This window comes from Vanessa tameamea, chromosome 21 (assembly GCF_037043105.1).
Source record: "Vanessa tameamea isolate UH-Manoa-2023 chromosome 21, ilVanTame1 primary haplotype, whole genome shotgun sequence".
Taxonomy (NCBI): domain Eukaryota; kingdom Metazoa; phylum Arthropoda; class Insecta; order Lepidoptera; family Nymphalidae; genus Vanessa; species Vanessa tameamea.
Window position 1 is genome coordinate 2,800,155 of NC_087329.1, and position 25,082 is coordinate 2,825,236.

General features: G+C 32.2%; 2 protein-coding genes across 2 annotated transcripts in view; one reads left to right on the forward strand and one right to left on the reverse strand.

Moving 5' to 3' along the window:
* Positions 1–25,082, forward strand: part of LOC113402369 (RNA-binding protein 12) — a 188,265-nt gene that overhangs the window by 19,974 nt on the left and 143,209 nt on the right. The gene's annotated exons all lie outside the window — the stretch shown is intronic.
* LOC113402372 (ceramide synthase 6-like) lies at positions 160–23,156 on the reverse strand. Its single transcript, XM_026642602.2, has 8 exons — positions 22,844–23,156; positions 19,669–19,783; positions 7,741–7,965; positions 6,994–7,215; positions 6,598–6,716; positions 5,759–5,903; positions 4,910–5,001; positions 160–4,293 (listed from the first exon to the last, which is right to left on the reverse strand). The coding sequence occupies exons 1-8, from the start codon at positions 23,020–23,022 to the stop codon at positions 4,284–4,286; spliced, it is 1,107 nt and encodes a 368-aa protein (XP_026498387.1). The 5' UTR covers positions 23,023–23,156; the 3' UTR covers positions 160–4,283.

The window sequence follows — 25,082 nt, forward strand, 5'->3', positions numbered from 1 at the left end:
TTAAGATTCTGCCGCAGGGACAGCACGATCGCCTTGCAACATAACACACAAAATATATATCCTCCGCGACATTATTTAGTTTATAGAAACATACACATCTTAAATATATTGTTATATTGACAGAATATGCTCAGTGCACGTTACACTAACATTATTCAACACACACTTTAACACTATTATTGATAATAAAAATAGTCTAATATTGAAAAGGCCAACTTAGCTCAGAATATTCTAGCATAATTTGTATATACGCAATTAAATTTATTATGTATAATAATTCTTAAAAAATGTCACTGTCAATCATTTAATTTAATTTATATAATATATCTTATAGAAAAGTAATCTGCTATAGGCAACCACAATTGTTTTTCGAAAGAACATCCCTGCGACATTTCTGCTTACAAAGAGAGCATTTTACACTGTTAATGCGCTCAGTCGAGCCCGAGATATTGAGCAATATCATATCAGTACTCAGGTTTTGCTGAGGTCTATAGTGCACGCTGCAGACGGCACAACCGATCTTCGTAAAATAATAAGGCAAAAACCTTATTAATTTATCATCGATATACATTTAAAAATGTAAACAGAATTAGATTAAGACTAGGTATAAAAGATGGGAGTCTGGCCTGCAGCGTGTAAATGTGACATAAACACAACACAGACGTTACAATAGTAACAAAATTAGCCGCAAAATGCTTGTTAAAATTAGATTAAAATTAGCCAACACAGTTTAAATTGTAAATGGAATATATAGATAAATTATTTTTGTGAATTATTATCGAAAATTATTCAAAAGCGTAAGTGGCTAATTTCGTAAAACTTACAAAATAAATGAACATCGATATATGAATTTATAGAATGCTTACATTAACAACATTTAGAAGTATCATTCAAGCTCAATCGAGGCTTTGAGGAAAAAAAAACTAATTTTATTTAAGAGGACAATATTCTTCGAAGTGTGCAATGATAATTAAATCATATGTTTTAAAATTCACATAAATATAGACAAAATAATATCATTTAAACAATACTGTTGACAAAACTAAATCTGGAAATATTTTAAAACGTAAGAATTAGTGTGATGTTAAATGGATCAACTCACGATTGCTTACACTACATTACATAGCGTACATTGAAGTAGCGAAAAAAACACGATTATAATTTACTAAGAATTTATTCAAACAAAAATTCGCAGATGTTTTAAGTGCTTATAATTCTATTATCCGTAAAACATAACTTCTATTTACGACGAGTAGTCTTTGGACCTTGATATTTAAGGAAGAATTTAAAGGTATTCTAAATTTCAACAAAACTTATGCAAAAATATAAACGATCACTTTGCAAAGTTTCATTAAAATCTAAGTTAACTAATAACGAAGACAATTATTTATGGCTCAATGGATATTATCCATAGACTAAACCTGAGGAAGATTGATAGATAAAAAATAGCATATTATTAAATTATTTCATACTGAACAGCTTTCAAATGAAATTTATTTTATATAGAATTTAAAAAAATAACGCTTTAGTTGAAAAAGAAAAACATAATGACTACACTACACTTAATATTTCTACTATATTATAATATAAAATCATAACTTTTGGTGGATAATAGGCATAATATAACTGTTTATTAAATTATAATGCCTAATAAAATTTTTGAAACCACATAGTCCACGATATTGGAGTTTATGTAAATAAACGAAGAATTGTTATAAAAATGTTAAATCATTAATATCGAACTGTTTCAGAACGTAGTTAAATCAAATGTTACTACGAATTTTTTAATTGAAATAAATTTAAGTTGTTTTGTAATCGCTCTACACGTTCTATTTATTGGAACATTGACATAATATATATATGTATATACCTATTTAGGTAATAAATATTACAGAAACATATTCGAGACTTAACATCTATCATATAATTTATACGAAGGTATATAATGGTTCAAAATATATTGTATAGTTATTTATCAACACCTATTATATGTTATAAAAATAAAAAAATGGAATAGTTCAGAAAATAGTAGATACGATTATTATTACAATCACAAGCAAATCATGTAAATATTTCACTACAGTAGACATATTTTCTAGATACATTTTTCTATAGGTCTTCACAATGTAGAGAAATATCGTTTCGTATACTGTTTGTTTGTGATTACTTATTATTTATGGAATTATTACTTTTTACTTTACTTTTATAACCTGTGGTATTTAACAAAACATTCCCTGACTTTATGTTTGATTGTTTTCAATTACGAAACGAATATTCTCACAACTTTTTTTTTCTATACCGCCTACAAATCTAGAATCAGTTTATTGAATTTATATGTGTATGTAGCCAGTGTATGTAGCATACAATGCATATGACTGATATTCTCATTTATTATGGAAGCGTTACAAAATCTATTTTTATGTTAAAGAGACACCCGTCTCGTTCTGTATGCGGCCTAAAATTGTAGATGATATTTATTAGACACGATTTTTACGTCAAAACGTTTTCTAAAAATACATATTAATTTAATTTATAACCAAAAATTTGTTAGTTTAAAAAAAATCTAATTATAAATGCATAAAATGCTTTGCTTTTGATAATTGTATAACTGGAATAGCGCGTAGTCTCAACACTGTAGAATGCCTATGGTTTATAAACTATCTATCTATAAATACTAAGAATAGTCGGTGAAGCTTCAGGAATTATTGTTTTAGTAGATAACGACAATGTTTACATTTCTACATAGAAGTAAAAACAATAAAAAATCATTTAACCAGCAATTTACAAGGGACATAACATGTTAGCTTCCTAGATTAGTCACATATTTGTTAAGGAATTGTTTATTTCTTACAACACCAATGTTTACGGGCAGTAGGGACCATTTATCATGTGGTGGCACATTTGCCCATCTACTTGTACAAGAGACGCAAATTTGCCAAATTAAAAAAAAATAAAATATATGTCGATTATTTGTTATTGAGACTGTGTATAGATGATATATATACATATGTATGGCAGGAATGTAAACATTGTCCTTGAAAAAAACGTGAATATAAAAGTCTAAAATCCAACTATGTGGTCCCAGCACGTAGATAGTTGTTTAAAGTTCCAATGACTACATTATATACAAACATGTAACATGTATAAATATAATTACCTTACATTAATTAACACGATACACTGTATATACATGCAGGAGGAAGTGTTCTCAAATATTAACATACATTTTTATATGTTAAGTCGAATCAAACATATTATAATTTATTATTATTATTATTATTACTCCCCCTTACACACACTTATATAAATTAGAACACAGTGACCTCAACTTGAAATAATAAAAAAAAAAAGATACGATGAATTTTTTAAAACATTTATGATATTCAATATCTTTGATATTTATTCTGCTGCCTTTGCAGCATATCTGGTTGTTTCAGTATATGTTTATAATTTTTCATAATTTAAAAATTATGACTTTTTTTTTAAAAATATAATGGTTACAAGCACACATACAGCCAATTGCAATGGTAGGGGTAATAAAGTTAAATAAATAACTTTGACCCTGTTTTGACATGACATCATTGGTTGAGATCAAAATTATCTGTTGTATTATTTTGTGAATTCATGAGAAATTGGGGTTCTGAATGTAGGCGCAGTTTTTTATGGAACTATGGAAGTAAAATTAAAGGGAATATATATGTAAGCAGATATATTAATAAATATTTGTAGTTCACAATAAACCAGAGCTCTTGTAATGTAAATCTAAGGTCTGTTTAACTTTACACTTATTGCCTTTGGAATATACTATAGTGCTGACTCAAAGTTGCTTGGGTTTTCTACAGAAAATCGTTGATGGATAGTATATATAATATATCATACAACCAAATGTCCAACATAGCATGGAGGTCTATTTTAAATGAAGTATATGCATTACTATTGCTAATATAATAAGTCGTTTAGATTTCATTATCCTTTAGAATTTAAATACATGAAACCAATTATGATTCGTAATTACATTGGTTATGTTGCTTGCCATTAATACTCTCATTCTGTATGAGTAAATACTTTTCAATTTGTTAATGAATGTCATTAAATAATATTATTTAGACAAAATTATTCTTTGATAAAAATCAGCAATATGAACATAAGTTAAAGACAAGAAACTCGTAATACAATATTTAAATTTGCTTATTTTTATATAATACATCTAAAAATAGCAGACATATTACCCGAGATCCAGTGAGGAGCTATAGACTTGCAATAGAGTTCCGCTAATGTTATATTTATGTGTGTCTGAAACAACATATACATAATTATTAAAAAATATTTAAAAAATTATTAAAATACATACATACATATTTCGTTTGTTTTTACTTTTGATTGCTGTTATAAAGTAATACTCTTTTTTTAAATACATATTTGAATATGTATTTGAATGAACGAATGCCCAGCATACATTGCAAAAGTATGTTTATAGAACATTATCCGATATGACTTGCATTCCAACATTGTTCATGCACAAATCTCTGCAAGTTGTAATGTAAAATAAATGGTATAGAAGTTAATGTTCTGAATCACCAACTAACGACGAGTTACAACAAATTAAAATACCTATATCGCATACTAAGTTTCATGATAACCTGTCAAGCGGTGCCAAAGTCAAAAGTCAAAGTAATATTAAACTGATATACCGATATCCATTATTAACCGCTTTTATTTAATATGGTCAAATCTTACTGAATTAGAATTACTTGCTCTAAATCTATAAAGTTACTATGGATCTTGATTCTACACCCTAGATTGGTTTCAGACGAAGGATTTCCTCAACAGTCAACAGCATAAAACCTTGTTTTTAGAAACATACAACTTGTTTTAATACTATTAGTTTATTATACATAAGATAACTTACTTTTTATTATTGGCCCGCGAGGGCGAACTGTGATTAGAATGATTCGGACTGTCACTGAGTTCGGAACTCGAACTTCTTATGTCACCTTCCATCTGGAACAATATTTTTTATTTAACAAATAAGCTTTAAAACAAAACCTTGACAATATCCGAGATGGTCCAGTTTGTTGGTCACGTGGTTCTTAACCGAAATTCGTTGATTTAAATCCTTGTTAGAAGACCTACTATATTAATCAGATAAAATTGATGTATCCACCAATTCGCAGTGGAACAAACTTTGCAGTATTTTTCATTATCAATGAGGCTTCTAGCTCGAATTAGGTAATTCGCGTTCAATCACAACTTTTTCTAACTTATAAATATTGCATTGATTAATAAATTCGGCCGAGCCGCTGATCATTCACCAATAGTTTTTTATTGACATCACACGCGCAACACTTTAACATACATATGTTATCTTATTTATCGTTTTTTGTATGAGTTTGCTTTTGTATGAGTGTACAGCCTCGTTTGTGTAGTGGCTAGTGGCTACATGGCTGCAGACCCGGGAGCTGGGACTGAAAGTTGGAAGTGTATACACTCGCGTGCCTCGGAAATTATGTAAAGTTTACAGCACCTTTTCGTTCGTGTTGGATTTGCAGTAACATCGAATTACGAGAGTGAAGGTATGAGAATGTAAATGTATATACGCACACACTGGTGCACTGGAATACGTCCTGCGTATTTGGGTAGTCTCCCTTGAGATTTGCCGTGACCGGTCAGAACGATATAATCGTGTGTGTGTACAAAAAAACATACATACATTTTAAGATAAAAGATAATATAAGAATATTCAGATGTCGCAGCATACCTGGCCAGCCTTGATAGTGTTATATGCGATCTGCAATATAAGGCACGTCCACACAATATGCAGGACTAATAGCAGGCAGAGCAATGAATTGAAGATGTAGTAGGCGGGGAACATTGGCAGCAGCATAGGAGCTCGGATCGATGTACTGAAATTTGATAAACAAAATAAGCGGTTTAAAATACTTGGTGGTACAGTTTTGTGAAAGCCCATCGGAGCCTCGTCATATATTCTACCGCCAAATAGCAGTACTCAGAATCATTGTGTTCCGGTTTGAAGGGTGACTGAGCGAGTGTAACTGGCACAAGGGAGTTAACTTCTTAGTTCCCAAGATTTTCGGCGCATTGGCGATGTAAGGAATGGTTAATATTTCTTACAGTGCCGTTGTCTATGGGCGATGGTGACCACTTAACCATATCAGGTGGCCTATTTAGTCGTCCGCCTACCTATACCATAAATAGAAAAAAAATTGTCAATAGTATGTTTTTATTTCCCGGAACTTAGTACTATAAAACATCGAGGTCATTTCTTACTAATTATTGATAAATATAATATCATTCCGATTGTAATTATTGGTATTATCTTTGCGTAGAAAGAAAGGAAACTCGTAGCGTACTTAAAATTATTATCATCATGAGTCACACCATACGGAAGACGTGACGTACTTTGTTACTTACGACTAAATACAGACCTAAAAAGCGTGAGAGAGTACATCGAAAAATTAAATGTTTTCTGGATTTATTTTTTGTAATATGTTACAGTGCAAAATTTGGTAGAAATATTTTAGTCCTGTTGTTATATATGAGATATATAATTTTTGTTAATACATTTTTTTGTCTCACCTCCAAATAATGTAAAACGGAAAGATGCCAACTCTAGTGCTGATCCAAGACACGATCAGGCCCAAGAACATTGTGTCGCAAGTCTTCTGGTAGCGGGCGTATTTGGCTGCCTTCACCGCCTGAAAATCATTATAACAATACAAATATCGTTTTGACTACGGAAGCTTCTATTCTAAGTGCACAAGTGTAAATATACACATCAACACTAAACAGCCCGGACCGGGGTTAGAACTTACAAGCTAGACATTACGACTAAACCTACAAAGTGGTTTCCCTAATAATATTTAAAAACATCAAGGTGAGGGTAGCTTAAGATATAACCAATTCTGTATGATCAAATTCATTAATCAAATAAGATCTGAGAAGGAGAAACCAAAATAAAAGAAAAAAACGGACCTCAACAAATATATCGGCACAATCGTGCAATAGCAGAACGAGGGTGCCGATACGATGCAGGTTGCAGACCCAGCTGAAGGACAGCAGCGCGATGGTAGCGATATGGTGCACGAACATCTGCCAGAAGTCTTTGCGCCTCACGTCCCAGAACTGCGACAGCGTCAGCGACCAGTAGAACGCTGCTGATATCATGTAATACCACCACACGTCGTTTGTTAAACCCTGGAAATAAATATTTACACATATTTAAAGCAACAAATTTTTTAAGTGTTCATACGTTTCTACAAAAAATCCTTTACTTGACGATAGTGCTTGGTGGAGCCGTCTACTCATTATTAATTAATTATTATCTACCGTCAACCAGTAATTATGCGTACTGTTGTTTTCTAGTTTGAAGTATTATTACAGGCTCATAACAGAATAGTTTTTATAGTAGGCGGCGTATTAGTGTGCATTTATATTTAGCCCTCGTTGTCTAGTCTAATTGTCTATGGGCGGCGATCAGTGACCACTTACTATTTGGTAGCCCATTATAACGTCAGCTTTCCTATAATAAATAATAAAGACTCGGTTGCCGCCGATTACGATACCGAGGATTGTTTAAAACGAATATTATAAATGAACTATAAAAATATCATATATTGTCTGTTGGAAATATATTTACTCAAAATATGACATGATATCGCAAACCTTTAAACTATTCAAATTAATTGTCTGGAACAAGAGATTCTTCACCAAGAGACTCACCTGATGAGGATACCCAATATAGCACTGGTCAATGTCCCACAGCCACTCCTTGTCCCAAAGTATGTAAAGGCCGAACACGAAGTTGCAAACGTAGAAGCTGAACTTGAAGGCATTCTCGCAGAACTTTACAAGGGTCGATGGCTTGTCCTGACAGCGACGGAGGCGCCACCACCGCTCCACCTGTCGCTCTGTCATATCCAATTGTTTCGCTAGGGCGCATAGCTGCTGTAAATGACAAAATCAATAGAAGTGAATGTAGAATACGGTAGTCTACCCAGGGTAGGGCAAATGCTACCTAATTGTACGACTATTACTAACATTGGCGCTATAAAAACATCAACATAAATCAAACCCGAATAAATACTAAGTATTGCTGTTTGGCGGTAGGATATCTGACGAGTGGGTGGTACCCACCCAGATGGGCTTGCATACTTGCACCTACCACCAAGTTCTATCGGCGTATTTTAACTGACTCGTTTATCTGTGGTTAAAATTCAATGCTACTTAAATTATCTAGGTCTTTAAACCATTGAGAATTCTCAATAAAAAAACCTAATATCATATCCGCTTGAGCCGGTATTAAAGCGAAATACGTCATGACCTATAGTAGATATCAATCTGAGCGAAGTATCCCCCGCAAGTCGCAAATTACGTAAGTCGAAATCAACGTCTGCATCTTTTGTTCATTATAAAAAACGTTTGGCTGTGTTCATACGGCACCGTTGCCGTTTTTGTCAGGGCCTTTGTGACACTGTCCACGGTATTGTTGATCACGCTATTTCACCATACGTCATTTCTTTTGCGGCGCCTTGTGCAAACAGCTCACACAAATCTATCATCATAACAAAGAAAAATTACCATCAGCTCTAACTAAGACTATAAATATTTGCGTTGTGTCAATGTGATTTGGTGTGACCAACTATTAGTGAATCGAAATAAAAAATATAGCGATTATGTTTAACGGATCATTCATTAAATATATATTTTTACGTAACACGAAATGTCATAGTCATTTGTTATGTAAGATCAGCATTGGCATTTCAAAATCGTCTAGGTCACAAAGCGTGTCCTATGACCCTATTTAGTATTAGAAATAATTGGTCGTGACGTAGTTAAGTGTTATTTTATTGGTTTTACTACTTGTTATATTATCGCCTTGGGCTTTTTACAGCGATGTACAATTTTATCTACTGTATAAGTTAAAGTATTTTCTGTTAAGACGAGCCAATAGCGACTCGTTGATGAATTGTTCTGTTATTAAATACGTAGTACGTACTGTCGTAACGAACGTAACTGTCAAAAACTCTCTGACATTTGTCTCTAAGCAAACAGGTTTGGCCTTGACGAGCCCATCGTGTGAATGGGAAACAACGGATTTTCGCAAAACCTGTTATTACACGAGAGAAGAAAATAGTAACGAGAAATCGTGCCTCGATTGTGCGTGTCCACGCGCTCCGAATGCACGTTCAATCGTTCGTTCCGTTTGGTTAGTCTCCTGTTTAGACATGACGGAACTGCGCGTGTTTGGACTATCGTTAATAATTACGTCGAAACGCATCGAAAATAAATAGAACATAATATAAAAATCAATAAAATTGTAAAATTTATTACAAAAGAAGCGCACGAAATTTTTTCTTTATTTCTGTTTATAGATTTATTGGAATTACGTTATATTTTTTTTATTCTTTCATTTAGATTTACCGACTGACAAATATGACCACCTCATTAGGTGGTGGTCACCACAGTACATAAATATTGACACTTTAACAACCATGGGAACTAAATTATTATCTGAACTTTATCTGTAGTTACACTGGCTCACCGGCCTTTCAAGCTTGAACACGAATTGTCATGTCAGAAAGCCGTAAATGAATTCCATCTAAAACTGACTATCGAAACAGTATTTTCTTGGTGGTAGGGCTTTTTGCAAGCCTGTCTTGGTAGGTACCACCCACTCATAATATTTTCCAATTGACCAGCAGCAACATTCAGTATTGGTGTGTTCCGGTTTGAAGGATGTGTGACATTGTAACTACAGGTACAAGGGACACAAGGCCTCAGTTCCCAATTATTTTTACGGCACCTATAACTATTGGCAGGGGTGGTAAACCACCAGGTATGCCATCAATAAATAAAGCAAACACTGCTAATAATTATAAAACAGCTTGATTAAAAAAAACTTTGCAAATTGATTTTGGTAAGAGCAAGCTAAAAAATGTTAAACCATAAAATAAAAATAACATCGATAGAAAACGAACGGGTTATCTCGTTATCTGGAATACAAGTAACAAAGATAAGAAACCTATTATCAGATGCCATTAATGTTCTAATGTTTTAAAAGCATATATTATTATAAAAATACAGATCAATAGTCTAGCGGTTGAACAGGTTTCTGGTTTAGATCTCGATTTATTTATCTAATTCCATATTTTAAGGCTAATGTATTATAATAAAATTTGCACACAAGTCTACATTAACAGATATTTTAAAGACTTGGTTGAAGCCGCGACTTCACTCGCTTGGAATTCAACCCGTCACGATCCATTGCCATCGTGCTATTTTAACGTGTAGATTATCTATACTAATATTATAAATGCGAAAATAACTCTGTCTGTCTGTCTGTCTTATCTGTGTGCTGCTCTTTCACGGCCAAACCGCGAAACCGAATTAGTTGAAATTTAGTATAAAGCAAGTTGGAGCCACAGGGGAGGACATAGACTAACTTTTTTTTACCTAAAACCAGCTTTCTAATAACAATTACGCATACTTAATTTATAGATAAAAAATATAGGTAGGGTAGGTAGGGCTAGGTAGGAGTCTGTTCACGGTAGCATGCGAAAGCGATCCCGTGGTGCGCACCGAAAAGACGGAGGGTACCGTTGGTTCTTTAGTAGGTATTCCAGTATAATGGGCCGCACTCGGCATCCAGGGCACCGGCGAATCCCACATCCCCCCCCCCCCACTTCCACAAGGTGGAAACAAGTAACGCATTTTTTCAATGAGAACAAAAAAAGGAAAAAAGCACGGTTGGAGTCTGTTGAACAGTAACTCATAAGATCAATCCCACGGCACGATAGTTTTCCTTCCCTTTAATTGATTATAATAATCAATTATAATTTGATAGATTTTATTATATTTTTTATTAATCTAATTGAGGTATATACTAATTCTTTAAGCAAAATACTACAAAGGTATTTATGTAGTTTATCTGTTAGTTTTGAAAGGAAAATGTGTAAGCAATAAAAAAAATATAATTAAAACAAATCGAATAAATAATAAATATCGCTGATTTTTAATAAGCGTAGCTTTATGACATTTTTATGTTTTAGAAACTTCTCGAAATATTACGAGAATTCTCGGGATTTCCTATTTGACTATTCTCTAGTCCCGAGACATATAAGTCGGGAAACCTGAAACCTGGACTGTTACGGTCTCTTTATATTGTTCACGGCAGACGTCTCCGCTGTTTGACAATTTTCAATCAAAGAATCTTAAACTAGTTAGGAGATATTTTAGTGCAAACATATAAGCAAAAAAAAAACTCAAAACTCAAAATTCCTTTATTCAACATAGAAGCCTCACATTTACTTATTGATGGTCAAATTAAACACTACCACCGGTTCGGAAAAAGGAACACCCTAACCTGAGAAGAACCTGCGTAAACTCAGCGGGTCTTTTTTTTTGTCAAATTAAGTAGATACGTTATTGTATATGAATAGAAACAGCCAGGAGGCGATCGTTTCATTCCCAAGGTGTGCTATCAAACATAAACTCACTAATTGTATAGTAACTTTTCGCACACAAGCGTTCTTTAAATTTTTTTTAAATTTGGCAACAGAAGCATTTTGAACGCTTTCTTTTTTACAAACGGACACCTGATGGTTATGTGGTCACCACCGCCCATAGATATCGACTAGTATTAACTATTTGGCCATTATCATCGCCAACGCGCAACCAACCTTGGTAGCTAAGATGTTATGTCCCTTGTATCAGTCGTTACACTAGCTCACTCACCCTTCAAATCGTAAGACAACGATACTAAGAACTGCTGTATGGCGAAAGAATATCTGATGAGTGGGTAGTTCCTATCCAGAGCATTCGACGGGCATTGGACAAAGCCAATATACCCAAGTAATAATCATGCAGTTTAAAGGATTATATTTGTCTAAATAACTTTTGAAACCCAACAGAGCCATATAAATTATTGTCGTTTAAGTTTTTTGTAGAACAAAAATATGTATTATCTACGATTTACTCATACTCAAAGAATTATCATATCATACGTACATTTCTATAAAAACTTAAGTTTGACTGTTATATTTATCAACTAATCCCAGTCTATACCTACGTAAGCGACATTGTAGCGTACCTAACACTAACCTAACTAAGTTTGTATCTGATAGATGGCAAGGGTCAAATAGGCTATGTATATAAATTAATCGCCAGATAAATATGTTTGTTATATTTACAGAGTTCCTCATGAGCAATTGAATGCATCAATATATGGGAGGTCATTTGAAAAAAAATACCAAGTATAAATTTCAGTGCGATATTAATAACTTTACTTAGACCAATAATATGTCATAGCCTCTGCTTCTTTTATCAATCATATGTACAGCCCACAAATTTTGGAGTAGGAGAGTTATTTATAGTTTTGGAGAGTTAGATACCACAAGTCATCCGAGCAAGCGCGCCTGAAGTTTGTGCTGTGCACAAAATCGCCGCGCTACTACATCAGTTTGTGTAATTTTGCCGTTATAATAAACTGTGAAAACTCTTCCGGGGGAGTTAAACGAGTCAATGGAAGTATTAGTTACAATCGACAATCAAATTTAATTTCAGAAATTTGACGTCATTAGTTTTTAATGACGTCATCGTATGTGTATAAAATGACACGATCGGTTTTCGTACTATCTAATGAAAATGCCGTATCTAGTCTACTTAAAATCTGTGGTATACAGACTATTCCAATCACAAAAGTAAAGACGAACAAACAACTTCGACCTTGAATTGACGTGGTCGAAATCTTGAACAATAACATTGGAAATAAAATTTAATTGGATATAAATAGTTAAAAAGGAATAGTGTAGTATTATTATTATTAAATAGAATTGTTCATAGTCATTATATTATAGCAAAGCTATTATTAAATCGAATGGAGTAGTTATGTAAATATAGATTTAGTTTTTTTTTATGGTATGGTAATAGGCGGACGCGTAAATGGGCCACCTAATGGTAAGTGTTCACAGCCACCTTTACATGACATTATCCTTGTAAGCAATATTCAACACTTCCTTATGTCGCCAGTGAGCTATCAACCTTGGGAGCTAAGGTGTTATGTCCCTAGTGCTTGTAGTTACACTGGCTCACTCACCCTTTAAACCGGAACGTTACAATACTAAGTAAGTGATACGTATCCAGTGAGCTTGCACGAAGCCCTGCCAGCAAGTTAAACTGAAGTTTGTTTATCTTGACACCTTTTTCGATTGAAATATGCCAATTGATTTAATTTAGAAGTATTTCTTAAACTTTATAATTTAAATATACTATTCATCATTTAGTATTTAGTATTATATGTGAACGTACCTTTATCTTCTATATTAACAACTTTGTGCAGATCTTCGATAGACCCGATCGAAATCTATTTACAATTATAGATAGTTAAAAAATAAATAATTTTTAGCCGACAACATATATCCGCAAAATTCGTATAATCGAGATATTTCGATATTAAATCCATGAAATTCAATGACATAGCAATTCTACGGGCGGCCATTTTTGACGTTTACGGGTGCGTTCAGAAAGCTGTGTAAAAATGATTGTTATTGTTAGTTGTCACCATATATATATAGAAAATATAGATGTTTGATAATCACAACATATTATATAAAAAAATTGGAAATTAAACGATAGACCGTTTTTTTGTTTAGTTTTATTTATTTCAACCGAGAGAAGCCGGGTTTTCATCTAGTATAATATAATCTTGTAAAAATGATAATGTTTGCAAGAGCGTACTTGAATAAAGTTTATTATGATCACAATTAAACAGATCAAAATTATAAATAGCTACTGTACAAGACATGACCTCGTGGTAGCGAGAATTGATATCTTAAAACATATAGAAAAATTTTATGGCAGACACTTATTCCGGTTTCTACTATATTTTATATAATTTCAAAGCTGCTTAAATTTTATAAAAAATTGCGTTATTTCAGCAAAGCTTAAATTTATGTATAATATTTATATTATTATTATATACATATATTTACAAAAGCGGTCACATAGGTCGGTTGTAAGATGCAGGCAGACCCCTATTTTTTGCGGGTAAATTAGCGCGTTCAGCTAGTAAGGCTATATATTGCTCGTACCATTTAAAATAACTGTTCTAATATTCTAGAAAACTTTCTGATTATAAATATTGTAATGTATATCTTTATGACAATGTTCTCTCGTAAAATCGATATACACGTAAAGTCAAAAATTATCCTCTGTTCGTCAACTAATTTAAAAATATTTTTTGTCTGTTTATTGACGAGTTTTAGTATTTCCAATAAATATAATCGATTAATAGCAAAAACGATTCGAACCATTCGATACGAGTTTTCGTCAAATTTGCAAAACCTAATGCTCACGGTCCACTGTGCGAGTTACGACAACTGCGCGAACAATGAGAAAATCAGATTAAATTACAGTGTCTAGTTTTTAATCTAAATCATATTTCGTAAGGTTATTTGCGTTGCATTTTTTCTCTTAAGCTCAGTCAGTTGAGACGTTTAAGGTTATTTGTAACGATTGTGTATTTCTAGACAAAAAATTAAAATCCTTGATATAAGTTCAGCGATGTTAATCTTCTATCGTCAAACAGCAGTACTTATTATCGTCGTGTTCCAATTTGAAGGATGAGTGAGTCAGTATAACTACAAGAACAAGGAATAAATAGGTAATATCTTGGTCGCCAAGGTTGGTGCTGCATTGATGATGTTTGGGACTATTTTTACAGTGCCAACTTTAGCCTATTTGCTAGTCCAACTATGTATGTTCGAAGGGATCGATTCATAGTGGTTATGAAATAATACTAAATAATTTATAAAAAATTGTAATAAATTAATAAGCAAGTGTGTGAATTTTTCATACATTCGAAATCATATTTCTGTTCGTTAAGGCATCTAAAAACTTGGTTATCCAGAGACATGTTATCCAGAGATAATCAGTCTCAATTATAATCGGGTTCGCTATTAAGATTAGAAGACTTCCATTTATTTTATTATTATGAATTTCTCAAAAGTTTTTTTGTCCAATAAAGAGCAATTGAATAATTATGAAGAATCCATCTGTTTGTTTGTTCTGGCTTTTGTATCGGCTGGAGCGATTTCGACGTTACTTTTACAGACAGATAGCGGATGTTATGTGAAATTAGGGTTATAGAAAAAAAAACATAACCCATGATATTGCTAATAAAATCCGATTCGACTTCCACGCGGACGAAGTCATGGCTAACAGCTAGTTTTAAATAAACAAGAAAACGTTCTATACCGCGTTAGTAAAAGGTTAAGCCAGTCCAGACGCTGATTCATTTAAACCTTCCTCAAAACTAATCGTAGACGATTGAAATGTGATTATCATTAATCTTGCTAATCCTCCAGAGATGAGCAATATTAAAGTTCCACCAAAGAATATCTTCAGCTTTATAATATATATACTCATATAGTAATACGAGTAGTATTAAAAATTGGTGGTAGGGATTCGTTCAAGGCCGTCTGGATAGGTACCATCCACTCATCAGATATTCCACAACCAACCAGCAGTACTCAATATTGTTGTGTTCCGGTTTGAAGGGCGAATGAGCCAGTATAAATACAGTCACAAGGGACATAACATCTTAGCTACCAAGGTTGGTGGCGCATTGGCGATGTAACGAATGGTTAATATTTCTTACAGTCTTTGTCTACGGGCGGTGGTGTCCACTTACCATCAGGCGGCCCATTTGCTTGTCCGTCTACATACATCATAAAAAAAGCATGCCCCACAACTGGGCTTATCCTAGTACACTACTAAAATGTGGCTGGACGATTATACGTTTAGCAAATCGTATCATCCAACTCGCGTGGTTTTTTCCCCGATTATTTCCTTTACAGTTGAGATACCCCAGTGGTCAGAGCACGGAAATCTTAATCAAAGATTGATTAACTAACTTTATTAAATAATGAATTAGCTTAATTGAAGATAAACAGGGCAAGTACCGCTGAATTTTCAAAGGTTTTTCTGTTTATAATTAATCTCGTAATCCGCGTTGAAGGAATATCTATACTAATATTATAAATGAAAATATTTTTTTCACGCTTAAACCTATACATATAAGTCTCAGGGAAGGACATAGGCTACTTTTTTTTAACTCAGCCCTCGATGGGGTTAAATAGGGGATAGTTTGTTTGCTATAGTTTTAAAAAAATTACGCGGGTAAAAGCCGCACAAAGAATGCGTCAATGAATTTGGTTGTTTTCGATGTTTGTTACCACAGAACATTTTACATGCCATTTGGAACTTATTACGTTTTGTGCCCTTTTCATATAACATGTTATTAAAAAGACCCTATTTATATATTTTCAGTATTATTAATAGGTATTTAAGCAATGTGATATAAACAATGACCAACTGAAGTAAAAAATATCTATGAATATCTAAAAAAATATTTAACATACTAGCTGTGCCCGCGACTTCGTGCGCGTTTGAATTTAATAAAAAAGCGTGACTTCATTATTATTTTACATATAATTCTAAAATAAAAGTAGCCTAAGTTATTTAGGTATATGTACCGTGTATACATACATATGCATTTAGTATAACGCGGTTATTTTAATAATACAAACAGACACTCCAATTTTATTATATGTATAGATTAAGCTATTTCATAGCATATGTCCGTGTAATAAGACATAATCTCGAATAGATGGATTTATTCTACATAATAAAAGTACATAGTTCTTACGAGTGACACGTGGCATTACTTATAAAAAAATACAAAGCAAGGAGGTTATATATCACAACAGTCCGTCTTGAAACCATAAATATACAGGGATAAAATGGAGGTGACGGTTTGTGTGCTATAGGTAAAGTTTAAAAAAAATCACGCGGTTTCAGCTATCAATTATTAATATAAGCGGTTATAATCAGATGTAATATTTAATAATAAAATAATTAGGAAAATAATAAACAAATAATTTATCTCATAGATTGTATATCTTCCGCCAAATTCTATTGTCTATGGTAAAAAAAGCCAGTCGTTTAAAAACTAATTTACTCAAAAATTTTAATATTTAAATAAGTATTCGACGGATTACCTTAATGTGTTTTAAACAATGCCATCTACATCGAGAGCGAAAATTGTTAATAATTCAAGGTCATTCTCATTTCAATACAACGCTACTTAACATTCTGTAGAAATTTCAAAGATAATTTTCAAGTAAATCTATGAAAAATTATTATATCCTCGTTTGGAGGTAACTGTCCTAAGTTTTGATAAGCCTGAAATTTTAGTAATAAGCGATTCCGAATAATCTTGGTCTAATGTATTTCAAAATTTAATAGGGGTTCAATTAAACAACAGATAACTTTAAGCTTAGGTTGCCCAGGTACTAACCGAAGAGTTTCATATGTTTATATATTCATCTCGTGATCGAGGGTAATCATTGTGAAGATACCTTAATGAATCGTATGAAAATTTCTACATGCGTATCCACCAGCCCGCTTTGGAGCAGTGTGGTGGAGTAAGCTACAAATCTTCTCTACATTCACAAACTGTGACACAATTTTTACATTGCTTTGAGCATTTTTTAATAAAAATTTAAACATCTCGTCTGAGGAGTCAAACAATGAATTATTATCAATGTCAAGAAATTAAATTGGATCAACGACTCCAGACCAGTTCTAGACCAGTTCTGTGCCCTCCGAAATCAACGATGAAAGCGAGATTTAATTTTAGGTAATTTAATTTCGGTGCGTTTTCCGAGCCTTAGTTTCCATTCTAGGCATTTCGTTTGCTTTCGGTTATTAACTATTGCTTACTATAAGCGACTACTGTAAAATGACAATCGCTGTGAAAAATGACAATTCTACTGATAGATTTATCAAAATTCTAGTCATCATTATTAAATTTCAACGTCAATTCAAAGAATAAATGTAAGATTATTTACCACAGATTATAGGTAGCCTAAATACCACAAGTCATAACTTTTAAATTTAAACGTCAATTTAAGTAACTACTGTAAGGTTTACAATAGATTTTAGTTAGGCTAAATAACACAAGCCTATCCAGTCTGAAAGAGATCCTTGCCGCGCACCTATTTCGGTTTAATATTGATGAGAATTTTTGTTTTATCAATATCATCATTTAATTTGAATAACACGAAAATATTATTATATTGTTCTGTTCTTAATATCTTTATTTATCTTTACTTCTTCTAACATCGGAATAAACTAAAATTTAATAATGAGCAAAATGTAATATTAACATATTATTTGCATGATAACATCAATTTTTAAATAGCAGACAATAATTCCACTAACTTATTGAGTTTAATATACGTTCTCAATTATATACCGATCAAACAGCAACCAGATCGTTGTTCTAGTAGAATAGGAAAACGACTAAACGGAAACGATTTCGTTGCGGTATCGTTGCGATTTCATTGCGATTAATTGACAATTTGGAATTGGAACTGTCTCCATATATATAACTGTCTCCATAGTCTCCAATAATGTGTTTTTTTATCACGCTGGAAAAACGCGTTACGCGTTTCCCGCGCGTTGAAGTAGGGGGGGGGGATATGTGTCACACCGGAATAAACACTAAAAACCAGCGGTAACCCCTCCGTCTCTTCGGCGGGCGCCAAGGGATAGTTTTCGCTCATACAACTAAAGCCTTTCGTAACAGTTTAAAGGATGAGTGAGCTCGGCATAAGTGACATAAAATATTAGATCCCAAGGTAGAAATTAAAATAAAAAAATATATCAGCAATGGTCAATATTTCTACATCATCTTTACCAGATGTAATGTCTATGGGCGGTGACCACTTAAAATCAAGTAACGCATTTGGCAGACCGTCGATCATCTTGAAATTTAAAAAAAAAACTATATAAATAATCTGTCAGTCATTAATTCAATGTCAGATTGACAAATAAGTTATTTTTTAAAAACTGTGTGCAATTCTCGCGATAATATTAAATGCATAAAAACTTAAGTGCATATTGTTAATAATATGCTCATGTGCAGACCACTGCAAACGAATCAGAGATTAACTTATCTCCGATCCGTTTGTTGATAATAAGCTTGAGGTATTTCGCGTTTGTTTATATTCCGTGTGATTCAATGCGGCGACTATAAAACTATTCCCGTATACCTTATTCTTAACAAATATCAGATAAACACCTAAATTTTAATTTAATGTTCGCAGAAAATGGAACGTATATTAATCACCCAGACAGAAAAGATTCTGTTTTTTAAACGCCACGTATTCCAATTTGTCTCATTTTAATTTTATTGAAAGTTAATCGATTTTTTACCCACTAAAACCCCTGCGATTCGTTTTTTAAAGCCCTGGGCATAGGGCCTATTGGGGCCCAAGACGACGCATTCGTCGTATTTGGTGGTTTCCGGAGCATGGAAAGAGGAATGGCAATTGCCCCCCGTCCGTGGTTCTTGGGGTAGTCGGAGAATGTTTATACATTTAATAAGATACCATATTTTTTTTAATTTAACCAATAACTAATAGAAGAAAAAGATTTATAACTCCAATAAAAAATCACACTTCTTCGTATACTCGAACACTAAACAGTTAGCTACAACATAAGTTATACAAAGCTGGAATCACTACTGTGTCTTTTATGATGTGATTGCGGCTCTATTTTTACAAATATATTATAATTTGTTACCTGTTTCGTACGAGGGGAGGCTTTATACGCTGCTTCTAGTTTAGGATTCGGTGGGGGCTTCTTAGGTTTCGTGCCTTTAATCCCTAAGTACCTTCCAAACGGAGAGTATACATATCTGCAAAGAAATCATTATTCGTTTATATTTATTTATATGTGACGTTATTATTGGATAACCTTTTACCTACTGATAGGGGAAATCACAACTCTTGAGGAAAATAAATATATACTCAAGACGGTTTTTCAAGTAGTAAATAAAAATTATAACACTTTTCCGTTCTGTGCCATGATTCTAAGTCGAGGTATTTTTTACTAAATGTTTTTGTCGAATAAATGTCAAATTTAAACAAAAATGGCAGACCAGTTTTTTTTTTAATATACGTAGGCAGTTGTGCTGCCTGACGGTAAGTGGTCACCCCAAATCATAGACATTTACGCTCAGAAATATTAACTATTCCGTATCACACCTATGCGCAACGAACTTTGATAGTTAAGATGTTAGGTCCCTTGTGCCAGTAACACTGGCTTACTGACCCTTCAAATCTTAACACTACAATTTCTAAAGAGACGTTATACCATATGTAGTTACAATAAAATATACACTGTCGACCAAAAGTTTGTGACCACTTCTGTAAAACTTTATCATCGACGAATTATTATAAAGATTACACATAATGGAAAAATCAGCGCACCTGCTTATTCTACTGTTATCAACGAATGTCCAAAATTGAAGTGATTTTTTTTTCACAACTAGGCAACTAGGAGACTGGCGGTTATCAAGATGGCCCACGCTCGGGAAGACCGAGAAGTACCACTTTCAGCAGAGATAATGAAGACACTACTAGCATGATGAATAGACCCCTATAGAACACAACAAATCCCTATCAGAACCTGTGTCATTGACAGGAAATAAACGTTTGAGAGACACTACTCTTAGAAAACGATTATTTATTATTATTATACATATATATAAATATATATATATATATATTTATATATTTATCAGTTATGGTTACGAATAGATTTTTATTTCGGATATCCAACAATTTCGACTACGGTTACGGAGCTCCATAACATCCCTGAAGGTTTTTTAATGCAAGGGAATCATTTGGACATATTATTGTATACTGCATTTTGAATTTGCATTGAAATGCACATCTATATATTTTTTAGTTTTATTTCATTTTCCTACTTTAATAAACAACTCAAACATTTGGCCGGCTGTGTATATTATGTTGTACCGCAGAAAGCAAATTATATAATTTTCTGTTTATCAGCAGTAAATAATAAACTTAATTTATGAGATAAGATTATCTTTGGTGTCACTTTTTACAGATGGCACAGTTTTGAAAGATAAAACATTGACAAGTTTACACATCATTGTCCATTATTAAATAAAACTTATTATTTTCATATGAAAAACAACTCATGAAAACTGTTAAGGATAGAGAATTTCGCTCTTTTAATAAATACAATAAATTATTAAGGAATAAATGGGCAACACTAAAAACTTAGTTTAAACAATAAGGAAACCCATCAGTTATTTAATTATAGAAAAATGTTAATATTTAATGATAACGTTATCAACTTACTCAGATAACTTACACTTAACCATATTATCTGATCTTTGAATAAAACCTTTTATCTTTACTGGTTTAAATAGAAGCCATTAAATATTATGCACTGGACAAAACATTCACTTGAAATATTTACAATACTACTACAATATTTTTTATCGGTCTCATGTAAAGTATTGGAATATATATTTTATTTAGTAAATTCACAATATCAGGGCTTCTATAAATACATTGTATTACATCTGTCTCGTTTTCCTTGTACTATATAATTATTCATATTAATAGTTATTTTCTAAGTAGTTTTTAATACAGATAATTTTATGTATTGTATACCATCATATAATTATATACATATTAAGTTAATATGTGTGTCATGTCGGTCAATGTCTTTAAAGTGAAGAAAAAAACTTTACATTTTCAAAAAAAAATTTCACGCAATTATTTGACAAAGAGGTATTGTTCTAAAATATATGGATCTTAGTTGTAACTTGCGAATGCCAAAACTGTGTCAAGGAGTTACTATGAAGGTCTAATTTTTTAAAACTGCCTCATTGCTAGCTTCTGCATATATGATGAGATTTGTGGTTAAAATCACAGTCAATCTAAGTTAATTTTATGTCTAAAATTGCCAGTAATCCATTGTTAAAAACTTGGTGGTGTACACCAGAAAACATAAAAGTTTTTGGTCCAACCTCCTATCATAGTGGATTGCCACCTCATTGAACTTTAACTGCAATGACGATATGCACAATAATTACAATTACAAGGTAATTTACAAGTCGTTGAAAATGGAAAATCCTAAATAAAGTAAATAAAATACTGCTTATGTTTTATTATTATTTAATTACAAATTAATTCCATATATTATTATCGTTTTTAATTTTGTTTATTGCTTTCTTAAAAATATCACATTAAATTGACTAGAATTATTTTTTTAGGTGTTTTCAGTTTTTTCATAGTAATCATTTGAAGTAATGAATCATGTAGACTAATGAAAGGAACACATTTTTGAAATAACATATTCAAAATACTTATGTTTATATTTATAAGTCCATGCATTTTATGAACTAAAAGAGCTTCATTTGCATAATAAATTTTAATAAAAAAAATTATACCAAATATTTTGAACATATTAGTATTTCAAGGTTACGAAACGATAAAATTGATAATTATAAGTCGTGGTTAACATGTGATGATACTATTGTTTATTTTATCTCAATAAATTTATTGGACCTTTTTATGTCAAGATAATAAGTGAGAATAATAGCATGTAATAGATGTTGATGATAAATTGAATAGAATGTGATATTTTTAAGTCAACAATAAACCAAATTCAAAACGATCTTAATATATGGAATTAATTTTTATTTAATATATACATAAGGAATATTTTATGGACAAGCCAGTTTTTATTGAAAATTGAATGAATTCAATCAATTATCATATTAATAGTGATTTAAATAAAAGCTTGGATAACATTATTGGTTTTATAATTCACGAATTCATCATGATAACGAAAGAATGGTTATGACTCAAGATACCGTTTACGCCCCCGAAAACTAAATGCGTGACAAACAATAAACTTCATAAGTTACACTTACCTTTCTAGTACATAACGAATAGTTATGAAAAGCAGTGCTAACGGTATTGGGAAGAAGACATGCCGATGGTCGGTATAAATTACAGCCTTATCAGGCCGGGGCGCGAGGTCGGCCCATGTAGAATTAGGTGGTAGCCACACATCTTCATTCCAAAACGCGTCTATAAGCGGCCGCAGCATTTCGCTATTAATCACTAATGTAAACAAGATCACTAAATCTAGTATTAATATACTAGAATTAAACGATAAATCCAATTTCTATCCATCGACTGCTACTAATTTGATTTAATGACGGACGGAGCGCGGAGTGCGGGCTGTACAGTCACAGATAATACAATTACGAGATTTAAGTCACCCTACACACGCTCCGTCTTGCCTGTAAATATCATTCATATATATATTATAGAATATATTATCTATGGCTAAAAATGTACAGGCAGTATAAACGATTCAAGCTCGTGTAGATTTTGTCTTGGTGTTTTAGATATTTATATTAGTATCATAATTTGATTATTTGTTGTAGAAAAAGCAACAACAGGCTCATCATAATAGGATTCGGAAATAAATTACAATATTGAGTCATTTAAAGTTTAGATGAGCTGGAAATGAAATCTTACCATTCGAAAATTGAACTTCACCCAACAATTGTAAAAGTCATGATTTTAGACTTATTTGAAATACATGCTATATTTCCGTCCTCATCTGCGCAAACTAATTTATGTAACCAGAAGGTAAGATGGCGCGTGAGGCCAGGGCATTACAAGGGTAATGCATAGACTTCCGCTCTGCAAAAAGACAACTATACATTCAAATTAACTGACAGAAATAATTTTTGTCATACTATTTTTTAACAAAAAATTTAGTATACAATTATACATAATAATCTCACATTTTTATTTTTATCCCTTAAATATAATAAGCTTGTTGCACATATTTCTATCTAAGCTCATATTTTGTTTAAAGTATGTTTTTATTAAAATAATTATAATGAAAGTGATATTAAAAAAAAATACAAATAAGTTACGGATGCGGGTTGCGAGGAGAGCAATATGTACAATATGATTAATATTTTCAAGGTCACGTTTGATCATAAATGGGACAACATTATAAATTGATACCCATAATTTTATAGTACAGAATCTTTTTTATTTACTTTTTTATAATTAACATAGTAAGACTTTATTACCGATATATGTAAAGATTAAAGAAAAAAAAAGTAGATGATTATCATCAAATGTAAAATTTGTATACTTGAACAAAGTCTAAGTAAAGGCTGATTTAACGAAAAGTCTACATCGTATAAATTATTTAACACTTAACGTATAAAGTAAAACGTGTTACGCGTAACAATATTTTTCCTATAATCCCATATTTCGATTTACCGTAAAATAGGATTTTTTCCTGATTATTCTTTTCTCATATTAAAATAAAATATCAATATTTCATATTCGATAAGAATGTAACTTATTTTTTGTTGTCTTTGTGAGAGAAAGACAGCTATATAATAGTACTACCTAATGAGTTACTGAGACTTCATAAAGAGGACGAAACGAAAACAACGAACGCTTTCGCTCTTCCATTATAATTACAGCTCTGGTGAAATGGTCATTTTTTATCAATGTTTTTTTTTTGTGATATATTATACCATCTTCTTTATAGCTTAATTACCATTTTGCTAACCATTAAAATGTTCGAGTAGTACTTATACCAAAAATTGTTAAAAAATATTTTTCTTAAAGTTAAATTCGAAAAAGATTTCGCCAATCGCCACTACGTCTCTAATGTTTAGGCGATATTTGGGAATAAATTCGAATTTCGAACTCTTGAGTTTTATCAGTGCAAATGAATTGTTGTGTGGTGAGCATTTGTCGTCTTCCATACATAATCTTTTGAAGGCGATCTGTGTTTTCAACGCTTTTATTAGTCAATTAAATAGGTTATAGTTCACACTTTACTAAATAATTATTCAAAATATATTTATAAAATTACGGTTGCCTAAAGGTTTAAATACATTTAATCGGTTGGGCAAAACAAAGCTACTGATACGTATAAATTTCCTTCTTCAAAATATGGGTATACCTAAAAAATAAGCGACGTTTCACATCATTCAGTTCAATCAATCGGTTAGCTTCAGCGCAGTGTACGTGATAAAAAAAAAGTTAACTTACGAATTGCCGTCTGTTTTTCTTGTAAATGCCTCATGTAGCTGATGGTTTTTCTTCAATAATGACCTGATCTAG